Source organism: Paralichthys olivaceus, chromosome 3, assembly GCF_024713975.1.
Source record: "Paralichthys olivaceus isolate ysfri-2021 chromosome 3, ASM2471397v2, whole genome shotgun sequence".
Classification (NCBI taxonomy): Eukaryota; Metazoa; Chordata; class Actinopteri; order Pleuronectiformes; family Paralichthyidae; genus Paralichthys; species Paralichthys olivaceus.
The window spans coordinates 16,201,047-16,220,434 of record NC_091095.1 but is presented as its reverse complement, the minus strand read 5'-3'; the positions used below and the strand labels follow the sequence as shown (position 1 = coordinate 16,220,434).

At 40.2% G+C, this 19,388-nt stretch overlaps 2 protein-coding genes across 2 annotated transcripts in view; both read right to left on the bottom strand.

The window, feature by feature from the left end:
- notch2 (notch receptor 2) overlaps nt 1-3,202 on the bottom strand; it is a 45,658-nt gene extending 42,456 nt beyond the window's left edge. The window contains exons 1-2 of the mRNA XM_069522205.1: nt 3,083-3,202; nt 2,600-2,994 (exon numbers count right to left, since the gene is read on the bottom strand). Of these exons, the coding sequence (XP_069378306.1) occupies nt 2,600-2,672 (73 nt within the window). The 5' untranslated portion in view covers nt 2,673-2,994; nt 3,083-3,202. The remainder of the gene's footprint in view (nt 1-2,599; nt 2,995-3,082) is intronic.
- Nucleotides 3,203-13,017: 9,815 nt separating this feature from the next.
- On the bottom strand, nt 13,018-18,326 carry sec22bb (SEC22 homolog B, vesicle trafficking protein b). Its single transcript, XM_020080718.2, has 5 exons — nt 18,097-18,326; nt 16,214-16,323; nt 15,881-16,041; nt 14,614-14,760; nt 13,018-14,416 (listed from the first exon to the last, which is right to left on the bottom strand). Exons 1-5 carry the CDS (start codon nt 18,169-18,171, stop codon nt 14,262-14,264), a joined length of 648 nt encoding a protein of 215 aa, XP_019936277.1. The 5' UTR covers nt 18,172-18,326; the 3' UTR covers nt 13,018-14,261.
- Nucleotides 18,327-19,388: the final 1,062 nt, after the last annotated feature.

Genomic DNA, 19,388 nt, shown 5'->3' with positions numbered 1-19,388 from the left:
CTTCTCTAAAATGACATCTCAAGCATAATCTACATTAGAAAACATAAACAGTTTGGCATTCAACTATTTTTTGTGATGTTTTGCTGTTTTGTAAATTACCATGGTCTAGTCAGGCCTATATCAGACAACATGCACATTTGCGTTACAGTTTAATCATAGTGTTAACTGCTTTTCAGTACCTTCATCAATCAACTCTCGCCTTTTGGTAATGTGGGACACAATGCACAAACATATCTATTTGCCATTAGTATACAAAACAACCTTTCACTCAAGAATAATTCCTCACCAACTATGAGCTGACCCATGGCCTAAACATGTAATTTAGGTCCTGCTATTTAGCTCTAATTAGAGGACACCAATTTGTGCTTTATTAAAGACAGACGCACTGGAACATAAAGCAATTATCCCTACTTTTAAATACACATATACACTTCTATGTTTCTATGTCTACAAAATGTTTAGTGCAAGTGCCTAATTTTTAGTGATAGAAATCATTTTCAATCAGGTCATTTTGAAATGGGCTATTTTTAAATCGGGTCATTTTGTACGGAAGCGTATTCCATTCACTTGAAAAAAAAAAAAACTCTTGAGTGTTTTTCTGAGTCATTTTCTTTTTGGTTTGTTTTTTTGAATAATTTTTTCTGTTTTTCTGACAATTTTTTTCTTCTTCTGTTTTTCGGAGCATTTTTTTTTGTTTTTCGGAGCATTTTTTTTAGTTTTTCGGACAATTTATTTTCTGTTTTCTGACATTTTCCACCCTGTTTTTTGGACACATTTTTTTCTGTTTTTCTGACAAATTTTATTTTTCTTCTGTTTTTCTGACAAATTTTTTTTTCTTCTGTTTTTCTGACTAATTTTTTTTTTCTTCTGTTTATTGAACAATTTTTTTTTCTGTTTTTCGGACTAATTTTTTTTTTCTTCTGTTTTTCGGACTAATTTTTTTTTCTTCTGTTTTTCAGACAAATTTTTTTTCTGAGTTTAGAGAGCGTTTGAAACAATAGACACATTCATTTCTTTATTGAGAGCCCAATGTAATGGAACCTAACAGGACCGACATGTTTAGTTTAATCAAGTTTTACTTTGATCTGGGTTTAAGACACTGGGAGATAGTCCTGTCTTAAAGTCATATAGATGGTATTGTAACGCTGGCGAAAGTTATGAGGAGACAGGACGTGATGTCTTCAGGACCTATTTGCGTTCTTTTACAGACGAACTAGTTTTCTGAACTCCCGCACACAGAGACGTACTCCCCACCAATCAGCGACGCACATACTCAGCATTTCCACATGCACTTCCCCTGATTGGCCGAGAGACAGACAGCCAGTCCAGCTGTAAAGCAGGGTCACTACACTATTATCTTTAGTTTGTCGACTCTACGCAGGCACCTGAGGACTTTGCAGTTGTTCAGAAGGAAAGCCCATTCAGATCTGCTAGACATAGCAATATTTCTCCAGGATCAGTTGGACAGATATGACATGCTCCATGGATACCGTAATTTACCGTAATTGACCCGGTACGGTAGATAGTTGAAGATGGGGCATGTATGTGCGGGCAGGAGTCACCATAGGTCCATGGGAGTCACTTGCAGGTTGGAGGTTTTCGGGGGAGTTCGAAGTATCTCGATAATTCAGAAAAAAAAATCGTCCAAAAAACAGGGGGGGGGGGGGGGGATTAGTCTGAAAAACTGAAAAAAAAAGACTCGGAAAAACAGAAAAAGAATAAGTCACAAAAAACTGATAAAATAAACAATTACAGAGTTGGTTTTTTTTTCTCAAGTGAATGCAATACGCTTCCGTAATTTTGAAATGACCCAATTGAAAATGATTTTCTTAAACCCCCTCCTTCCTTATTGTGTCACATTTAGTGGATTTAAAGTGCATGTAGTGTTGATCGAACTGACCCACAAATCTGAGATGGGGAGGTTTTAGAGGGAACACAAATAAGTTAGTCTGTCCTTGAAACTCCATTAAACCACGATGATGTATATTTTTCCCATTGCCCACATTTCATTCAACTCTTCATCACTGTGAGCTCCTCTCATCCAGCCAGACAGTCTGAACAAGTTAGAAGTGTCCATTTTGAATTCTTTCTCATGCTCTTGCTCTTCAACATCTGGGCAGATGTGCGGCTCAAAGACTGAGCACCACAACCAGCAGGCCTTCAGTGTTAGTGCTCATCAGACCTCAGACCTCCTGACTTTAACACAAGTTAGCTTCACTTTTAGAAAGTGGGAAATCCATGATCGTCTTTTTAGGTGTGTGAATTTAGTCATTAGGGGTATTATGGTATTAATGGTGAAGTAGCAGTGTTAAGTCAAAATAATGAATGCTCAATGTGTTTTACACTCAAATCTTAAGTGGATGTTAAAGTGATTTTAAGGTAACTGTGGTTGCATGTTTCTAAACGCAGCAGATAATCACCACAATTTGTCTTTTATCTAAAGTTAGAAGCAGGAACTATTCATGCTAATTTAAAACTAGCTAACTTTCACTTACACAGTGTGAAGATGCTACATCTGCTCCGTCAGATGCAAAGGTAAGTTATGAAATGTTGAGGATGGGGGGGGGGAAACATCATGATAACAGAAAACACAACTTACCCAGAGAGAGGTGGGTGAAGCAGAGGACGAGGACTAGTGACCTGCCGGAGGAGAAACCGGGGATGTGCTCCATATTCGCTGTAAAATCCACATATGGTCGCCAGCCCAAAGTTGAGCTGCCTCCCGGGACGGTTCGAAGAAAGTGACGCTCAAGTGGAGAGGGACCAAACTCTCGTGGAGGAAAACTACAACATGCCAGGGGTTGTTTGACACGAGTGACTGCGACGAGACGTTGCGTTTTTACCGTAAACAACACGCATCTATGAAACTTCTCGCTGTTGCCACGGAGCAGAAAACTCCTCCACCTCCGATCGCTCCTCAGCCTCTGAAGCCAGCGAGCGCGCACACACGGACGTATCCTTCCGCTTGAGGTCCGCGGGGATCTATCGTCGAAGCTGAAAAAGATGGTTGAAAAGTTTCTCAAGAGCCGATGTTAAAAATTTAACTTTCTGCCATCGCTTTGATTAAAAAAAGTTGTATCACCCTGTATGTGTTTGTTCGTTTTCGTCCGGACGCGATGTTAAACAGACACCACAGGTTTTCTTCCTCAGTGTCGCCGAGGCGGAGGAATTTGGTTTCTCATTTTTCTACTTCTCTGAGCCTGGTATGAGTCAAAATTAACCCGTTCACTGATTTTTACTCCGTTTTATTTCCTCCTCTACACGAACTGCACGTTTTTCCCCCGATATGTGTCTACACCCACTCTGTCTGTGTTTCTTCCACACATTACATTCACATGCCACCGCTGCAGTTTTCAGGTAGTCTGGGTTCGAGGAGTGACTTTGAACCGCTTTGTAGTTGGCAGACAGAAGGTGGGGAAACCATAACCTCCACCGATCTCTAGAAAAGCTCATGCATGTTTTTGTCATGTTACAGACTCACAAAGGAAACAAACGACCACACACACAGGCGACTAAATCAGTGTGAGATTGGAGGGGTTTATCTGTAGGTTTCTCAGCTCAACTTCTGCAGAGTTAAAGGTTTTATTAGCGAGAAACTTCAACTTATTAAAGAGTCATGTATTGTTTTTGTGACGACGTTGCAGAAACATTGCAACTGTGCCCAAGTTACAAATTATAATGATCTCAAGAAAAAAACAAGACAGTAAATTGATGCTATAGACTTTAATGGTTTCCTTTTTCTTTTTATATCTCTATCATCAGACCTACTAGATTGGTAATGTAATCCAATAGTCATACAACTAATCATAGCGAATCGGGCAGTTGATTAAAGTATTTTTCATGCCAAAAATGCAAAAAGTAAATTCTCATCTCCTAAAATGTGAGTTAAAAAGTATCTGCTTTTTTTCTTTTTATATAATTGCATATTTAATATTGTTAGGTTTAAAATTGTTGGTTTAAAAAACCAAGACATTTTTTTAATGACATTTTTTTGTAGTGAAGGAAATTAAATCTCCTTTGATCACATGATTGTATTTTTTTTTTATGAGTGGAGAAACCATTCTCTCATGCAACAGACAGACACACTCACACCCGCTTAATTAATAATGGTTATTGAGCGCACTAATCCCAGACTAATTATCCCTTATCAGCCTGAATGATCCTGGTGTAAATCACAGGCTTATCACAATAACAAGACCACATCTCATCCCAGTGATTTGTTTGTCTTTACACCCTGTTAGAGAAACATTGCAGAGACTCCTGCTGCTGTGACTGGCCCTCTGTCCTCTATTCAACCCTGCTGAAAGGCTCGAAACAAGACCCCCCCCCCAGGGGTCCACACTGACAATTCTTTTGTTGCTGCGGCCAATGTCAACTCTTGCTCTCCATGTGTGTGTGGTTGGATGTCAGGTGCTGGCACGACAACAAACGGCGTCCAGGCATTTGGTCAGATGCTGTTTTTGTTGATGAACCCTGTCTTGTGTTTGCTTTTATTTGTTATCATCCATCACCAAAACATATGAATTCATTGTCACAGATGGCAAAGACATTGGTCATGTGAGCCAATAGTTAATCACATCAGAGGATCACTTTGTCTGCAGCACTGTTTTCCTGATGATGTCACTCCAGATGTGGGCGTCCATAGTTTTGGAGAGATGGGGTGAGAGAGGGTGTGGATCTGCCTCGTGAGCAGAAAATGCTGATTAGTTCCTCCCTACCACTGCGCTGATGAAAGACCTTTAACACAGAAGTCTGACACAGTTTCAAAGACGAGATATAAATCGTCTTTGGGAAAACTCAATATCTTCGGTGCTTTAAATCCCTTTGAACCAATGTTGAATTAAATGCATCAACAACATCTGACCTCAGTTCTCCTGTGACAGATGACACTCACCCCTCCAGCTTATCAGGGAACAAAGCAGATTAGATAATTACAGTTTTGCTGCATATAAAAAATCACATTTAAATGTGTTTTATTAGCAGGGAAAACTGCAGGAACAAAAGCAGGACAATGGGTGTGTCATGCGATTTTTAAAACCTCTGCATGAATATTGTTTTTCTGTTTGCAGGTATAACGTGCCATAAAAAAGTAATAAAAAGTCGGCCTGGATCACAGGCATGGGCCTGGCAGGAGAGCCGCTTTCATCAACGTTGGGGCTCTTCACACCGATTTGGAGCTCATCAGTCAAGGTGACTCCAGCTGTTGGCCTGTAGATTTATACCACAGGACACGGTGTTCAGGGGGCAGACACCTAATGACTGATTCCAGGCGAGTACATGCTTGAGAGGGTACGAGTGTGTGTGTTCATGTGCACTCCCCTTAACCATAAACACGCCATCTTCCCCCAACGTGATAGCCATGGGAAACTGAATCAGGGCCTGTCATTCAAGAAGAACGGCACCCAGCCTTTACGTTCTAAGATGGCAGGCAGGAGAGTCAGTATGAAGAGTGTATATATGATTCCTTTCTATATTTAGTAATGGCAGGAACTGATTCACCTCTCAATGCCCGGCTGTGGCAGCTGACTCGCTTGCATAAACAGTTGTACATAACTGAGACATGTCTCGTTCATTGGATCTGGACGCTTCTATATGCTCAAATGCAGTATATTATTATTGCACTGTAGCAAACAGCACAGTTAAACTTCTGTGCGTGACAGATCAGGTTTAGTTAACACAAGTGTTGAACAGCAGGGGTTTTGTGCTGGCTTTGCTGAGATAAACGTTCATGTGGGAGCATTGGGTGTGAAGTTCTGAGGCCATCTGTGTCCCCATCAAGACTTCTGCACATGTTGTGTGTTGATCCATAATCTATCGAATGTTGCCTTGCCATGTAAGCAGATCTGGGGTATGGGAAGCTACAGGGGGTATATTTAGGGTTGATTATCACCTCCTCCTCACTGACCTGCCTTGACTGCTGCAAAAGAAGCAATCCTATCAGACAGCTTTACATTTGTGTAATGTGTGGCCCCTTCTGTAAGAGGCTAAAAAATCATGAGTATATTTTTGAGCAAAGGTTTGAGCAAAGGGGTGGAAGGCGATGTTCTGCTGTGCAGTTCTGACTCTGATACCAAGTGGTGTTCAAAAGACTTAAGAGCATATCAGATTAGCTCAGTTTCACCTCCTTGACGTCGTCTGGTCACTAGAGCGGGGTCACCAAGATGAGAAGCCACATGGTGTCTGATTTACAGAGAGATGCAGAGTTGATACAAGGGTTAGAGTTAATCACAGTAAATCATTTTCCTGTGTGAACTTGAGGTTATATGAGCCAAATGTCAACATTGGGGCAGATAATGCGCACAAAATTTAAGAAAGCACACAGATCAGCACTAAATCTGTGTAATCATTTACTTGGTCAGACGTGGGACGGTGTCTAAAGAAAATAAAACCTGTGCAAGTTAAGATGAATAGCCGTGCAGAATAGCCATAGATAAAAAGTGTAATTTTATAGTGTCATCCAAGATTATGCCGAGATTGCCATCTGAAGTCATAATTATTTGATTGATCGTCAAGATGATGAAACACTTTGAAAATCCCCTTGACGTAGCCATCATGTTGCAGACAAAATGCAAAACAAGGAAAAAATTACAACACCCTCTGCAGTAAATCTCATTAGTTGTTTATGTCCTGTGGCTTTGAATACATGTTACACAAGTGTAGCACTAATGTGGAGAGTCAGCGAGAACCTTGTGTGACCAAGCGTTGTGTCGGAGATCAGCCAAGGGGTCTCTGGTGAGCACAAGGGGGGAGTTGGCAGGGAGGTGAGGAAACAGGTGATGAGGGAAAGGTGTGAGGAAGGAGGGAAGGAGGGAAAGCGTTTATGTAAACACGTCCTGTAAGGTGACCTGGGGCTGTGGAAGGGCCAGGTGGACAGGAATGTGCTGTTGTGTGTGGATGGGATCCTCCCTTGAGCGCCCCGGCCTGCCCACCGTCACCCCACACTAGCAGGCTATTTATACTGCACTGTGGGAAAATGACGGGCTGAGCTGTGTCATCTGGGTTCTGCAAGGTTTATAATGCCCTACCATAACCTCTACACACACACACACACACACACACACACACACACACACACACACACACACACACACTCACACACACACACACACACACACACACACACACACACACTCACACACACTGTTTAGATGGTTTAGTTGATTTCATAAAGTGAGTATTGGCAGCGTACTCCAAGTCAGCACCATGACATCTGTTTGTAATCCACCACAACAAATCTACACATAATGTTACTGATGATATTTAGAGTCAGTGAGGGCAAATTCACCCCCAGTCTGCTCCCCCCCCAAGGTCGTCTGAATCTTTCTCCCATATATTAACACACACGGGGATGCACATTTTAGCACAGACGTATGCACACACTTGTGCACGCACCAGTGCCAAAAAATAAACATGCAAGAATACTGACACGCACATTTGGAACCTCTTCCATCATGCCCAGGGGTCCCTGAGGCCCGAGGGTGCAGGAGGTCAAACTAATCCTCCACAGTCCATGATGTTTACGATGCAGGCGGGATGAGAACACAAGGGACAGGATGGAGAGGAGAACTGATACTAAAACAGGAATCAAAGATAATATTTAGGTTGAAGTTACGATGAATTTGTTTTTATTCTGTCAGGAATAATAGAAACACACTTACCAAATAGATGCAACACAAAACACAGATAGATTCATCACAGTATAAAGCATGGCAATCCAAGGATAAAATCAGTAATATGATAGAAGGAAACAAGCTGTAACACTAAGATAGAATTTATTAAACTGACTTATGACGCAGAATAAAAGCACTAAGGGTTACTGAGACTTACTTTCATAGTTTTCACAGAAGCATCTAATTACATTCTGAGTATTTGATATCAACAACATCAACATGAGTCATATTTTTGCATTTTCTTCATGCTCAAGTTGTAACGTGTGTGGGCCATGTTTTTCAGTGTGTTTGCGTGTTTAGCTCACATGCTGAAAGTTATAGAGAGTGTAAAGTGAGTGTGCTCGGCGTATCTTTCCAGGGTTACGTGTATCATAAATTCACAAGCTGCCAAAAGACAGACATGGCTGGAATTCACACTTCAGCCTTCACTTTCTCACAGGCTCTGTGCAGCATTGTGTGTGTGTGTGTCTGTGTGTCTCTGTATGAATAAACCAACAATGCTATCTGTTTAAAGAAATGTAGAAACAAATGAGAAAACTGGGCACTGACTTATGGCTGTGAACACAGCATCTCTTTATTGTGACATACATTTACTGTATGTGTGTGAAAGGCTTTTGTTCCTCCCACTTTGTCGCTTACCCTCACGTTTCTCTCTTCCCACTCTATATCCTGTTTTTGTTTAAGGCATATTCTTACACATCTGACGGGCACTGTTAGAACACAGCACAAGATGTGGGTAAATATGTACTGCTGGGAAAAAAAGGTAATTTATTGCAATGGTTTTATTACAGAGTTAAAGGGCTGCTCTTTTTTGTAAATACACTCAACATAATGACAGTGAGGTGTGAGATGGTCATCATTGGACAGTGATAAAGAATACGCAGAGTGCAGAGCAGGTCTTGGGCTGTGGAACAGACTCTATGCTTGACCCCCCCTGTGAGAAGTTCCCTGTTCCCAGGACCCGATGTGTACGTTCGGGGGGCAATAACTCATCAGGTCCCTTGACTTCCTCTTTCGGCCTTCTGCGTTTTATGGCCCTCTCTGCTGCCATACAGCTGCTGTCTCCACAGCTTCCCTGTTCTCTGATTGGAGGAGACGGGAGTTTGAGGGAAGAGGATGAAAGGGAAGAGACCAGGAAGCAGCTGGGATGAGGTGGGAAGCTGCTCTGATATGGGATGGAGTGACTTTTTATCATAGTAATTACAGAAGACTTGATTCCCTGGTGGTCCATATCTCTCTGCATCTCCCCACAACACATGTGGAGTGTGGTGCACAGTGGGAAACAGGGTAATACAGCCAAGTTACCATTTTGTTTTTACTTATGAAAACATTGTACTCATTAAAAATCAGCATGTTAGACTTGTCAGAATAGACTGCATTTAAAGATGGACAACGTATCTCCACTTCCTCCCACTATCCAGAAATGAAGCTAAAATATCCCGGATACAAACGCTGCCATTTTGGGCATTTGGAGCCAGCGTCTGCACAGTAGCGAATGGGGGATGGAACCGCAGGAGCGACATCCCATCGATACATGCACTCAACCAATCACGAGTCAGACTCAGCTGTCAATCATGACATTTCACCCCATTTTTATGGTATCAAATAATTTAAATACAAATACATAAATTAAATACAACCAAACAAAAAATGAACGCATGGACAAACATCAGTGCGATAAGAACTACCTAAAATGACAGAAACCATCTTTGAGAAAATTTGATTAGACAACAAACTTTTTCAGTTTGGCTCCCATCCACTAACATGGAGGAGGTGGGTTTCTGACCTGTATTACAGCCAGCCACCAGGGGGCAATCAAGGCAATTTGGCTTCACTTTAAGAGAGCCTTCACCCATCATGTCATCTATTCTCTTATACTGTTTGCATGCTTGCAACCCCACAGAGGAGCTGGCATAGCTGTACAGTTTCTATTTGTGTTTGGATACCTTATGAAACCAGTCAGATGGGTTGTTGTTGAAAAAAATAAGTGAACAGTTTTGAATGTTGTATGTACATCACTTTGTGCAAGCAATAATGCATTTGAGATGGTTTGGGGATAAAACAAGTTGGGCTGAAGTAAATTGTGAATAGTTTTTAGGATGTTGTGTATATATATATATATATATATATATATATATATATATATATAAATATATATATGTAAATATGGGTGATTGTGGGTCAGAGGTTGAGATCTTCTCACCCTCGAGGGAATAAATGGAGCCGTGAGTGCAGCAGGACTTATACCTCTAACATCTCTAGTGTGACTCTATTAATAAGATCATATCTTTGAGCTTCAGTGTGCACACAGGGGAAGAATGAATACGTTTTTGCAGCCGAGCATGAGTGCTGTCTGCAAGTCTGCTTGCCCTCAGGTGCTGAAGCTGATTTGCCTGAAACATGACTGAAACCCTTTCACTGCGTCTGGATCTGCACGCTCAACCCTTCCAGTGACTTTGAGATGAAGCGGCTGCAGATCAAGCTTGAGGTCACATTGTTTTAATGTCCTGTTTCTTTAAGATTGCACAATCTCAGGAGGAGTCTAGATGTGGGTGGACGGTCTCGATGTGCGTCTGTGTCTTTGACAGGAAATTTAATCAAGATAGGGTAATGTGAGTTGGCAGGAGGACACATTACAGGTTTAGGTTTTGAAAATAGATACAGTTTATGTGTCGAAGGCACTGCAGCCTTTCTGCCAGTAAGTATGTGTAAGTGTGTGTGTGTGTTTGAATCAGTCTATGTGTGTTTAGTACATGCGCCGTATTCCTGACCCCTGATCACATAAAGTATTTTAATCCAATCAGCTTCGTTTTCACATGACTGTCACACACTCGCTGCTGCTATGGCAACCCTGCACAGGAAGGAGAGAAAGTGCTGGAGCGCGAGAGAGGGGTTCGTTGTCCTCTCTTTAATCACTGTGACATTTGCACACATGCAAATACTCATACACACACAACTCACACATAACCGTTGTGGATTTTACACTTATACATAGGTGACACATTATCTTCAAATCCTTTCCAACTTTACAAAAAGACAACCCCTATAAAGTAATGATGTGAGAATATGTGGCAGAGATCGAAAAGTCCAAAAAGTCACAATGGATGTTGAAAAAAAAAATTTGCTTCAAATATAAAATAGTTATAAAATGATAAAAAATGTACATCTGTACATTTAAATGTTTAACTTATTGTGTCTAGAGAGGATTTTTTTATCACTATGTATTTTCCATGATAGGTACATCAAACAGATGTTAATATAACTGTAAACCCTGAAATGAAATTCTCACTTATAGACATATACATTTGACTATAATCTCCTTTTACCTTGGCCAAGGATGTTATGTTTTGATAGTGAGCAGCATTAAAACTACAGGTCGGATTATCACTAAACTTGGGGAAAAGATGCAGTAGGTCAGGGAAGAATCCTTTAAATTTAGATGCGGATCAGGTGGCATATCCAGAAATCCACGTTCTTTGACACTGCACAAAGTTGTAAGGCATTTTTGAGATTTTCACAGGGAGAATTTCTAATTTAATAATTCTTAGATCTGGATGTGAAATCTGCTGCAGTTTGATTGAGTTTAAGGGGACAGTTGGGCTTATATGTGCTCTACTGAGTGTTACTCTAGCTTATTGCAGAATTGAAAATGATTGCTAACTTGAAAAAAAACTGGGAAAAACCCTGTGCAGATGTTGATCATGTGTATAGTTGTGCAGTTGCTGCTGCAAATATGTGCACAGACACAAAGTGAGAAGAAACCTACTTTAGAGACAATTCATAAAAGAGGAAAGTTTGCAAAAAAAAACCTACTTTAAGGTGATCAAATGTTTTTTAATGGGAAAAGATTTCAAAAAGAGTTAACTCTGATAAGGACTGAGGCCAAACTCACAAATACCCACTTCCCTTGAGAGGTGAAAAGGTTAGGATGTGCCCTGTGGTTGGTTTATGACGTGCCACCCTCTGCTGCGTCGCGGTTTTTGTCACTGACATTTCCTGTTCTGCTTCAAGTTGAAGTATATTACTGCTGCTCTTTATGCTTACAGTGCTAGTCGTTCTTACTTTTTCTGAATGTGTTTCTTTTTCTTTTTCTGAAAACCTGCATCTGAAAACCTGTATCAGCAACACTGTGTTTTTTTTTCTTACCTTACCATGGAGCTCAGTAAACAGGAGGTTACAGTCATCAGCTCAAGTTGAGAGTCTGAGCCTCACTGTTCAGCAGTGAGCCCAGCAGGCCATCCTCTGGTCATTGATGGTATAAGTTTTTGTTGTTATGAGTTTTTGAACACAAATTCATTGCTAAGTATTTTTAAATAATCGTTTATGTAATATTAAATATGTATTTATATTTATATAATTATTTAGTGATAATACATAAAACTGTGTTGTTTCTGAAAAAGCAGTAAATATATGGAATAATTATGATGATGAATAAAAAATGTGTTTAAAAACAAATGATTGTAGTCATGTTTTTAAAAGATTGACATTTTGTTTGATTTAATTGATTTTAGGGCCTAATTAGGATTCCATTTACATTCTTCTAGGTATGAAGGGTAGGATAAACATTGTCTTTTCTCCTTTATTTGATATAATTTTTTGTTACAAATCCTTTGTTTAAAATATATACTGAAAACTTTTGCTCTTAGAGTAACACAAACAGGTTGAGGCTCTTTGCACTGAAGCATTTTGTCTCAAAGAAATAACTCAGAATAATATTATTACATAATTATACTAGAAGAGCTCTTTAAAGCACTGAGTGTTCTTATCACAATTTGAGGTTGACTAAAACTTTTTGTATTTAATTATTTGGCTCCATTTGCATCAATATATTTTTTTCCCTCCTGAACATCTTTTGCATAATATATATTACTGAGGTCTCCATTATATTGTTATATCTTTTATTGAGATTGTATTATCCTAAATATTTAATACCACTGCAATGCATACTCACACACACACACAATTTCTACTGCTCGACTCTTATCATACTCCTATTATCATATTACAATCATTCTTTTTATCCTCTGTCTTGTCTGTATCTACTATGACTTTTTCTCTTCATCTTTTTAGTCACCTTGAAAAAAGGTTACGTCTTCCACTGATTGATAAATTATATTCAAAAACTAATTTCTGTTAAAATAGCTCCTGTATTATACAACCACACATACATAACCTTTAGTTTCAATAAATAAATAATCTGTTTTTCTAGAGTGAGAAGAGGATCACATTAACTGGTGGTAATTCCTTCCAACTGTATACGACTGAGTCAACAATGAGAATCTTTAAAATACATAAAGCATCTCTAATTGCATTTTCCGCTCCAGATTAACATCACTTAAACTCAAGGTCATCTAACAAATGATTTTATTTGTGGATAACAGACATAACAGAAAAAGTGAAGGTGTCCATTCCAGCAGAGAGGAATCAGCAGTTTCAAGACCCCTCAGCTTGAAACCCCTCTAAAATCAAGGAGAGAGACGTATGTAAACTTCATACAAAATAAAAGGACCCAACCAGACATCAAATTTATTTTTCCTTTTTTATGTCTGGTTACAGAAAGGTGCTGGTCGACAGTCACGATGTAAGGGAACATAGAAGGATTGTGGACGCATACCGTGGACACAGGGTTCAGGGTGTTCAGGTTAGGGACTCTGAAAATGATTGGAGCGGGGGAGGTGGGGGCTGAGTGTTATATTTCACTCTTTAAAAGAAGCACGAACCTCCGCAGGATTATTAGCATTTTCTTTGGGTCCCCCTCTTTGTCCATATGAGACAGGCATCGTAATGATCAACCTTGACACACACTAAACCCATCATTTCCAACAACTTTATCCTTCTTTCAAAAAAAAAAAATCAATCAACTTACAAAGGAAGCCTGGAATATACATTTGTGCTGATTAAAAATGAATCGACCCTCCCCTGCTACCCAAATAACTCCTCTCACTTTACAAATAAAGAGAATGCATGACCCTCCTCCTTTCCTTAGCATTATCACTACCTTCCCCCCCACTAATGTTGTACAGTCCTTATAGACACGGGTGAAATAGCTTTGCAAGAATTTCATACAGCATTTGTAATCAACAGTCTATTTAACTTTTTGTATTTTGTCGCTGGGCCTATTTACCTAACCGAGGATTTTGATTTCCAAATAACTGTAGCTATAGCACATACTATATGTTATAGTATATATATTACTCCTATGATATTCATGTTAACAAATGGCTAAACCCATTTGTTTTGCTCAGGATAAAAAAAATGTGTTGTTGTTCTCTCTTCATTGTATAATTAGGCAGTATACACGGTTTAATCAGTCACTCCTCATACAGAAGTTTACAACTTTGGAATCTCACAAAACCGGTTACCTTCGCTCCTGCACACAAACTCAATATAATTATTACTAATAAAACTATTTATTATGAGATTATTTATATTCAGGTCACACATCCATGGACATGCGAGAACAGAATGGATGACGGTAGGTCTGTAAAGTCTTATTAAGAGCAGGGATACTGTTTTTAGGCAAAGGTGACGGCTTTTCTTAGCGTCTGGAGAAACTTCAACACCTCCTTCCTCTTCTTTTCTCTCTCTCTCTCAGAGCCACCAGAAGCGTACATAGACGATGAGCATGATGAAAAAGACACCACCGGCCGCCAGCTTGGCATAGGTGGAGCGGGTGTTCAGATACTTGGCGTCGCTCCTGTACTTCTTCGACAGGGAGGACAGGTTGCTGGCCTTGGAGTCGAGGGCTACGGGGAGGAGAAAGCGGAGGAAAGGGATGAGGAGGAAAACACAAAAAACAAAAGAGGCAAGACAAGAGTGAGAGGGGAAGAGACACAGATAAGAACAAATAAAGAAACATACAAGCTTTTAGTTTCCAGTGTGAGAACAAACACCATGTGTGAGTTTGAGCCGAAGGGAGCCGCACAGGCCTGAGATAACTCACCAGAGAGAGCCTCTCCTCTCTGCAGCACCTCCTCTATGTTCGCCACCATGATCCGCTGTACATCCTGGAGCTCTGTGTTGATGCTGCCCAGATTCCTTCTCGCTCGACTGTCAATGTAAGACTTCTTGGTTTTTTGGATGTACGTGTCTGATGAGAAAAAAAAGCAGTTGAGGGGAACCTGTAAAATGTGGTTTCTCAGAATATTCCCCTGCCACATAAGTTGTTGTTCCACTCATCAAAAAACCAACTAACATAATAATAATAATTTTTATAGCGCCTTTCAAGGGACACAAGGATGCTTTACATGTTTAGAGACATATTTGAGACAAAGGCAAGGACAGATTATTTGGCTTTTGTCTGCAATGTGAAAGGATACAATCAGCATTCACTCCCAGGTCAAATGACTCTGCAGTAGATGCAGGTTTTCTGATCGGCAGTGATGGAAACAAGAAACTCAGGGGAACGCGCTAATTGGCAAGACAGCGAGGGGAGAGCTTCTGTTGTCATTGCTTTTGTAACCGTTGGTGAAAAAAACAGAAAGGCAGACTCCTACTGAAAATGGGAAGCAAGACAATCGCCTTTTTTTATGATCGTTAAAAATACCTGCGTAAGCCTGCTAATTTTAGTGTGAAAGATGTCCAACTAAAATTGTGTCTGTTGACTCTTAGTTCCACTTCACTGGAAGACTGTTACATCTGTATGTCTGCATGTCTGAGAATGCTGATACATGCAAAGCAGAGGGTGCAACTTGTGATTTTCAGCCTTGTGGAATATCAGGGGGTCAGTGATGCGTAACTGTAAGTGCTGAAAGTATAACGTTTTTGCAGTTAAGACAAACAACTGGCCTAGAGACTCTGCAATCATTTGACAAAATGTTGACATAAAAGTGATGAAGTAGTGAGCCAGAGAATTTTTGCCCATAGCAACAAGTAAATATTAGCGGAGAAGCTGAATCTCCAGCAGCTCTCTGTAGTTGAGATGTATCATGGGTAATGAGGTTTATAAATATAAAAGATGGTACCTCTGGTTCTGCTGAAACTAATGCACAGTGTTGTATCCAGATGTTAAATGGAGGTTTGTGCACAAACAGAGTTAGTAGATGCTATTGACTTTTACTATATATTTTTTTTTACCCTAACACCACATGACACCAGGTCTTTTGGATCAAAAAAAGAATTAAATGTCTAATATATCTACAGATTGGGTTTTGATTTGACATCAGTAATGTGACCAAAAGTGCAACATACTAAAACATTTTTGTTCTTACCAAATTCGATGAAGGAGTACGGCCGGGATACTGTGGGGACCTTCTTTCCATGATGCTCATGAAACTCAGCCTGCAGGTCTTCTAGGTAAGCAAAGGCCAGCTTCTTGGGGAAACTGGCTTCACAAAGCACAAGGTAGCAAACTCCTTTCTCTATAAAATAGCTGCAGGAAGGAACAAAGTAGAAACACACACACAAGGTGACCTTCTACATCCTGGATCTTAACTGTGACATAGCAACTTCAAAACTATCTAGAAACCATTACTGGGAAACAAGAGATGTGTGGTTTGGATTTATTTTTATATATTTCTCTTTTCCTCCGACTTCATACTCACTGAAATGCCATGGACCCAGCCTCTAAAGTGCAGCGTGTGGGACTCTGGTCATTGAGCTTCCTGAAGAGCTGCTTCGCTTGACTCTGATACTGCTGGAGGTCCCGACCCAACTAGAAGAGAAAAAGAGGGATGACAGTCACCACACATTTCACTCACATCTCACACAGAAAATAAAAAGGGCAAGAAACTGACTTTAGTTTGCTTCGATGGCAGGTCGAGTTATCAGGACAGATATCAACTACAGGAATTTAAAGTGTGGTGAAAAGACAGATAAAAATCTTTCTATTTTACTTGACAGTATCAATTTCTTGCCCTGTAATGTGTCGAAAATAAATAATATTGGTGTGATGCTACATCTGAGACTGAAGGCATCAAATAGCCAGTTCAAATTATGGTAAATTCTTTATATTCAGCATTTATCCTAAGTATGAGTACGTTTTTTGGGTGTCATCCCCTCCACCGAATAACAGATTCTTTCCTGCAACATTTGTAGCGTCACACAAAAATGTAGGATGCTGAAGCACAGAGCAGAGAAACAACCAACCTTTTCACTTCCCTTTTTGAAAGCAAAAAAAGAGAGTGAGGGGAAAAAGGTTAGACTTCTGAAAAGTCATGCTCAATAAATACCAATAAAGGTCAAGAAAAACATTGTAACAAGTTACAAATGGCATCCATTTGAACATTTTACATGTTTCGACGTTAAAACATTAATCTGTGTCTTGTGTGACCTCAGTTTTATTGGAGGAGAACACTATTCAGTGGATTAAACCTTGCAGCCCCATTGTTTTAGTGCAAAAGCTACAGCCAGCATCTCATTAGATATCGAAAAGTCTTAAACACAAGAATCACACGAATCAAAAAAAAAAAAAAAATATATATATATATATATATATATATATATATATAGATCAATCAATCAATAAACCAAACTTTGTACAGCATATTTCACAGAGGTTAAAGAAGTTCATATCAGCAAACATACTGACATGTCTGTGAAACACTATCAGCCAATACATTGGCATTAGTATAAATACAAGTAGATAAAATACAAGTAAAAGAACATTTGCAAATGATAGCATTTGTATATGCTCTACCTAAGAAACATCTAAATAGACTACCGAACTAATGCAGCTTTTAAAGGTTCAATGTGTATGTAGTGACATCTAGCGGTGAAGTTGCACGTTGCAGCTGAATACCCCTCACCCTCCCATTCCAAACAGGATAGAGAACCTGTGGGAACCTTCAGTTGTCATAAAAACTCATAAAGATGTCAATATAAATAATTTAGATGATCCCACACATCAGGTATTCAGGTTTTTTTTATATCCTGCCAATAAATCTCTTTCACCTAAATCTTACACACTGGAGCTTTAAGGCCTAAATCACCACTCAAACTTGAAAACGATCATCATCTGTGGCCTTCTGTCTGTTCTGCTTTTGCCTCAATATATTAAATGCGTGTCATCGTGGACTGAAGGACTGCCTGTCATTCTTAAGACTTTGGACTCAGCACGAAGCTGAAACTAAACTGAAACGTCCACATCAGTTGTCAGATGCTCAGACGGTTTGGATCAGCGTGAGTCTGGTGTCAGGGTTGAAACACGGATCTCTGAGGAATGACTCAGTGTCCCTGTGTAAACAGAAGTCAGGCCTCCTCCACTCACTGATCTCATCAAAGTTTCATACAGCAGCCCCTGGTCGAGACCTGGAGTCCACATCTGGAGTCCCCCCCCCCCACCCCTCCCCATTGCCCACATCTGGCCCAGCTGCGCACTGTTAGCTAACGTGTCCCTGTAGCATTCGCCCAGAACGTGTGAGGCGTTTCACAGCTGGAGCCTGGACACTGACGGCAGAGTGATCCAAACAGCAGACAGCTAACGAACCTGCTCGTCCTCCTGCATGGAGGCGGCCAGCGGCAGACCGTCCGCCAGCCGGGCGATCATCGTCAGCAGAACCATGTCTCCGCCGTCCTCTAGTGTTCCTCCGCCGGCCGGTGAAAGGGCTGCAGGTGCCTGACTGGTCCCGGAGCTGACAAGCTGGAAACTGACAACAGCGCAGGACTGACGCGCTGAGCTGGCCGGAAACGCTAGAGCTTTGTTGTGCCACTGCTGAATACTGCCGTGCTGCTGTCAGGCGGAACCATAGTCCAGTTCGGTGTCAGCTTTTATGTGGCGATGAGGATTTTCATAAATATAAAAACTGTCATAAATATGACAAGCAGAGACGCATAATGCTTCAAGATAAAAAGCTACAATAAACTAAAAACACGACACGGCAGATATATATATATATAAAACAAGAAGACACATACAAATAAAAAGGTATTAAAATCAAACAAATAAAAATGAGGATTAAAAAATACATGAAGACTAAACATCTTTATGGACTGACTCAAAATCCGGGTTTTATTTGTTTTATTCTTGAAGAAATAATATGTAAGGAGAGCAAAAACTCGGAAGACTTTTAATATCTTAAATGAAAATTATATGATTTTGTAAGTAAATGTCAACAATTGGAGCTCTTGATAGTGAGCAATTCCACCAGGTTCAGAAAATATATAACCTTCTTGGCCAAAAAATTAAGCCAAGCTGATCTCAGTCGTTCCATAAGCCATCCTCCATTCTGTTCTTATTGCAGAGAGTGGTGTCATTATTGCGCCACGTGAAACAATGTCCTTTGCACCATGGAGCAACCCAAGATCAAGATGAGCCAGTGAGTCTATCAGTGACAGCTCCACTCGTAGGCATGAGGAGGCAGCGTTGTTCACACTGAGGCAACAGGGGGCAGCATTGTTCAAATTGAAACTGTGGACTTTAAGACTGACCTGCAGGTTACATGTAGAATATTACAGACAGAGAAGTATTTTTCAACTCATGAGAGGAGAAATCAAGTCAAGGCATCACCCAGGATTTATCATTTAGTTCTCCTATGGTACACTGATAACGCTATGTTTCAAAAAACTGATTTTAAACTAATGGCACTCAGTAGAGCACGAACAGACACCTTAAATCCAATCCAGCTGCACTGAGTTACACAAACTCATAGATATCAGTCCCCTAAATGGGCCTCATTTTGTTTTACATCTAGATCCATGGTTAACCAATGAACGTGTCCAAAAAATGCCCAGTCTTGCAATGTTAAAGAAAGTGATGATCTACACCAAAATGAGGTCTAC